Below are 5,092 nucleotides of genomic sequence, written 5' to 3' on the forward strand. Positions count from 1 at the left end.
CATTTATTGAAAAAGATGCAAGGAATTATATAGATAAGGCTTGACACCTTAGACTTGGCAAATGAGGTGCTGATGCACTTCGTGGTTATTTTGAGAGGATGCAGTATAAGAATGATGGGTTTTACTCATCAATGGATTTGGATGATGAGGGTCGATTAAAAAATGTATTTTGGGCCGATGCACGCAGCAGAGCAGCATATGATTATTTTGGGGATGTTGTGACATTTGATATAACATACCTAACAAATAGATATGGCATGCCATTTGCTCCGTTTGTTGGTGTTAACCACCATGGACAGTCAATACTGCTGGGAGCAGGTTTGATATCAAGTGAAAATACTGAAACATTTGTTTGGTTATTTGACACTTGGTTGAAATGTATGGATGAGAGGGCGCCAAAAGCTATTATCACTGATCAAGACAGGGCCATGAAAAATGCTATTGCAATAGTCTTTCCAAATACCCGACATAGATACTGTTTGTGGCACATAATGAGAAAACTACCAGAGAAGTTGGGCTCACATGCTGAATTTAAGTGTGGGTTGAAAAGTGCATTGCAGAGATGTGTTTATGATTCTCAAACTTCTGACGAGTTCGAGAAGTCTTGGGAGGTGTTTATTGACACTTACAATTTGATGAAAAATGCATGGCTTCAAAGTCTCTATAGTGAGCGAATGTATTGGGTTCCCGTATACCTGAAAAATACATTTTGGGCTGGGATGAGCACAACTCAGAGGAGTGAGAGCATGAATGCCTTTTGTGATGGATATGTACATTCAGGGACTACGTTGAAAGAATTCGTTGATCAATTCGACAATGCACTAAGGAAGAAAGTAGAGAATGAGATGGCAGCGGATTTCCACTCATTCAATTGCACAGTCCCTTGTATATCTCATTTACCCGTGGAGAAAAAATTCCAAGCTGTGTACACGAATTCTAAATTTAAAAAAGTGCAGTCAGAAGTAATGGGGATTATCTACTCTCATTGTGTTGTCATAAAAACAGAAGGGGCAATTACCACGTATCAAGTTAATGACCAAAGGGTAGTTGAAGACGGCATCAAGAAGTCAACTTTGCAGGCGTACTTTAATGAAGATGAGTGTGAGGTGAAGTGCGTGTGTGGACTATTTGAGATGAGAGGGATTATATGTAGGCACATTCTTTCAATTTTTGCCGCAAGGGATGTCCAAGTGTTGCCGGAAAAGTACATTATGGAGAGGTGGAGGAAGGACATTAAACGTAGATATGGTCTCATTTGAAGCAGTTACGATGACTTGAGTGGTAAACCAGCTGCTAGTCGATACTCTGGTTTGATAAAATTATGTTACCAAGTAGCCACAAAAGCATGTGAAAACGAAGATAATTCTCTGGACATGACACAGAAGTTGAAGGTAATGAATGACATTTACACTAAATCGAAGCCCCAGGCCACAGTTGCAAGCACTCATGCTTCCATTGATGCCGAAACTGGAAGTTCGAAGAAAGTGTTGAGCCCTCGTGTTGTCAGAGGCAAGGGCAGGCCCCCATCAAAGAGGAGACAACCTACAATAGAAAAGTTACAAACCAAAAATAAAAAAGCTGGTGGCAAGCGACAAAAAAAGAATGTACGGAATATTTAAATAATGTGATTTTGATATAGTTTTAACAAATTTATACATAAGTTATGTCATTTGTTTATGTATTCAAATGTAGCCCCAATCACGGATGGAAGACGTATTAAATCCCACAGAATCGGTAATACTGCACAACACACCAGAAGCTGTTGTTTCGCAGTTGCCTGGTACACAACAAAGCGTTATTTCTCAGGTAAATGGTAAATAACATTCCTTTTTGTCTATATTTTGAACAAATAATGTTGAGTATTGCATAATGTTTTACAAAATATTTCAAACTATTTGCAGGTGAACTTCGCATGCCCTGGCCCTCTCGATGATTGATGAAAGACGTCGTAGACTGCTGCCCCCATCAAAGTATTTGAGAATTGAAAACGTTGTAGACTGTTATGTTGAGAAAAGATCATAACTTCATCTGTATAACTCTACTTTGTATTCTTGTAAACTTGGTGTATTTTTGTAACATTGGATATTTATACCATTTCACTTGGTTGAAATATTATGGGTATGAGATATGTTATTATTGTTCGGAATGAGGATTGATCAAAGTGTTGAATGGTTATATTAAAGTGTTAGTTCAAAGTAATAATCTCATTGGTTTTATTCAATGTAGAACAAAATACATGAAATATAGTGCAAGGAAAATACTTCTCATAACCATTCATAATGTTCACAAGGCTGATGAGTTTGAATAATACAATATTGATAAAGGTTGTAAACCTATCTATTACAACCTACTTAACAACATTACACAGTTTGATATACACTTATACTAATTTTACACTGTTCTTGATCCTATCCAACAACAAAATATTAGAATTGCAAGTCCCCAATACACGCAGGGTCGCATGCTTGTATGGTTAATATCTTTCATTACACCCTGAAGCTCATCCCGATCATTTCGGATGTCATCTTCCGATTTATGCATTTGTACCCTTGCACGTTGAAGCTCTTTCTCCCTCGCTTGGAGTTCTTCCTCCCATTTTTTGAGTTCTTCCTCTCTTTTTTGGAGTCGACGTTCTCTTTCGCACACAACTTTTCCTTCATTTTCTACTTCAATATTTGCCCATAAAAAGTACTCGCAGTATGGCCTTCCCTGCAACAAACATCTAATTAGTGTGATAAATTACAAATAATACAACAATATATGAAATCACAAATTATTTTAATGTTACCTCTCTATTGTAATTTGGACAAGAATAAAAAGGTCGGCTTGGATTTTTTGTTGTTCTCAATAATTTTAAACGTGCCATCTCTCCGCATAGACATTTTGGAGTATGATTCGAAGAAGATGAAGAATGCGATGAAGACATTGCGTATCAAATATATCAGATGCGCAAAAGTCTAGATTCTAAACATCAGATAAAAAATTAGATATATTAAAACACATGATATATAGAAGAATGAAGAGTGCTTGAATAATGACCCATGGTTGAATGAAAAGAGTGAATCTTTATGCACACCAGCACTGAGTGTTTTGACAAAAAGGGAAAAAAAACCATAGTCTGGGCATTTTGTATATAGTTGTAGCAGACTAGCAGTGATATAAACTAAGTGTGGAAGAGAAAAAAAAATGTAGCCACAAAGGAAAGTTAAATATGAATCAATTTGGGGTTCAAGTTAAATACAACTAACCATTTCTTCCTCTCTATTCCTTACTTCTCTTTCTTTTTGACCTTTTTTTTTTTCTAATTCCATGAGAAAGTTAGAAAGGCATATATAGGGAAAATAATTTGACCATGATGATGTAAATGTTTTACTTATCTGAGTTTTGAGTGTTAATTAGAGTGAAATGCAACTAAAGTTGATACAATTCATCTAAAAGTTTATTTCTTTAATTGTTCCTGAAATGGCTTTTCACCAGTATAGCAGATGCTTAATATTGAGGTACGAGTGCATGGATGGCTGGGCTGGAATCAGGAAACTGATCCTTAGCACAACTGGAAATAAGCCTTCACAATCCAATAGTTTTATATACACTTACACTTCAACAAGTCTGAAAGTGAAAAACACATACACTTGAAGCATAAATTATCATATGGAACCCGTTCACAAATTTTAACAAACACGTAGAGTGCATTTCTAGAAGTAGAAATATTTTATACAACCAAGTAAAGATCTTAACACAAATTTACAAACAAGCTATATCAATTCAAGATTCACGCTCAAGCGAATCACAAACCAGAAAATAGCTTAAATCACAGAGAAAATCGATCACTGTTTTACCGCTGAAATCGAGAGATAGAAATCCCTCACCAAGATGGAGATGCCCGCGGCAGATGGAGATGACCACGGCGACGGCACTCGGCGATGGCGATGGCGTCGCGATGGGCTTGGGCACGGCGACAGCGCTCTGCGATGGGCTTGGTGTGCTCGATCAGTCCTAGTGCGATGAAGGGACTCTAACCAGCAGGGGCGAAGGGGCGATGGGTCTGGGGCGACTGCAACGTTTCATTTCATCTGGAACAGACGGGGCACGGCGACGGCGCTCTGCGATGGGCTTGGTGTGCTCGATCAGTCCTAGTGCGATGAAGGGACTCAGGGGCGATGGGCGAAGGGGCGACTGCAGCGTCTCATTTCGTCTGGAACAGACGCAGCGCCTCAACTCTTCGTATGGGTTTGAGGATTAATGAAACGCAGTGTTTCATTTCCTTTAATGAAACGTTGTGTTTCATTAAAGGACTGTATTGCAGGACTGCAATAAGAATTTCTCATAGATAAATATGTAATGACTTGGCATGGCACATATGATAACATGCATATATACAATTTAGTTCCCTTACTTATCACTCATACACATTAAACTGAAAGTAAGTTAAAAGCTAACTTACCTCGATCTTCGCGCTTCGAGACAAAACTCAAGTGCGATCATAAGAAACTGAAAGTAGCGGTTTCTAAAAATTAGAAATTAATCACTAACAATTAGGAATATGCAGAAATATCAACTTCGAGTAAAATTACCATTTTACCCTCTACATGTGGAAAAATGACCATTTTACCCCTAAGTTAAGGATTTTGTATCCTAACTCCAAAAATCACCAAAATTTACGTACCTTATGTAAATTTTGTCCTAAGCTCAAATATCAATTCAAAAAAATTTAAAACTAAACACAACCATTAAAATTCTATAAGGCCGAAACTTACAAAGGCTATTTCCTTTGATTTTGTTGTAATTCTTTCAAATTTCAAAACTCATGATTAAACCAAAATTTTTCTTCTAATATACTCATAACATATTCTTAAGAATAATCATGTTTTGAATCATGAACAAATGTCATCAAAATCACTAAAACCATACTTGAACTTTTTGGTTTTTCTTCTAAGTTCAAAACAAAATTTTGTTTCTAACTTGTTTTGATCAACCTCTTGATCCATGACTTATAAAGAAGTGATCTTCAAACCAAAACATCACATGGTTTAAAAAGGTGTCCTAAAATAGATCCAAGCTTCAAACTCAAGGTCACATGGTTAAACATCAC

The 5,092-nt window shown here is 36.9% G+C and overlaps 1 protein-coding gene across 1 annotated transcript; it reads left to right on the forward strand.

The window, feature by feature from the left end:
* Window positions 1–257: 257 nt before the first annotated feature.
* LOC108979591 (protein FAR1-RELATED SEQUENCE 5-like) lies at window positions 258–1,259 on the forward strand. Its single transcript, XM_018950297.1, has one exon. It carries the CDS (start codon window positions 258–260, stop codon window positions 1,257–1,259), a length of 1,002 nt encoding a protein of 333 aa, XP_018805842.1.
* Window positions 1,260–5,092: the final 3,833 nt, after the last annotated feature.

Source organism: Juglans regia, chromosome 7 (genome assembly GCF_001411555.2).
Source record: "Juglans regia cultivar Chandler chromosome 7, Walnut 2.0, whole genome shotgun sequence".
Classification (NCBI taxonomy): Eukaryota; Viridiplantae; Streptophyta; class Magnoliopsida; order Fagales; family Juglandaceae; genus Juglans; species Juglans regia.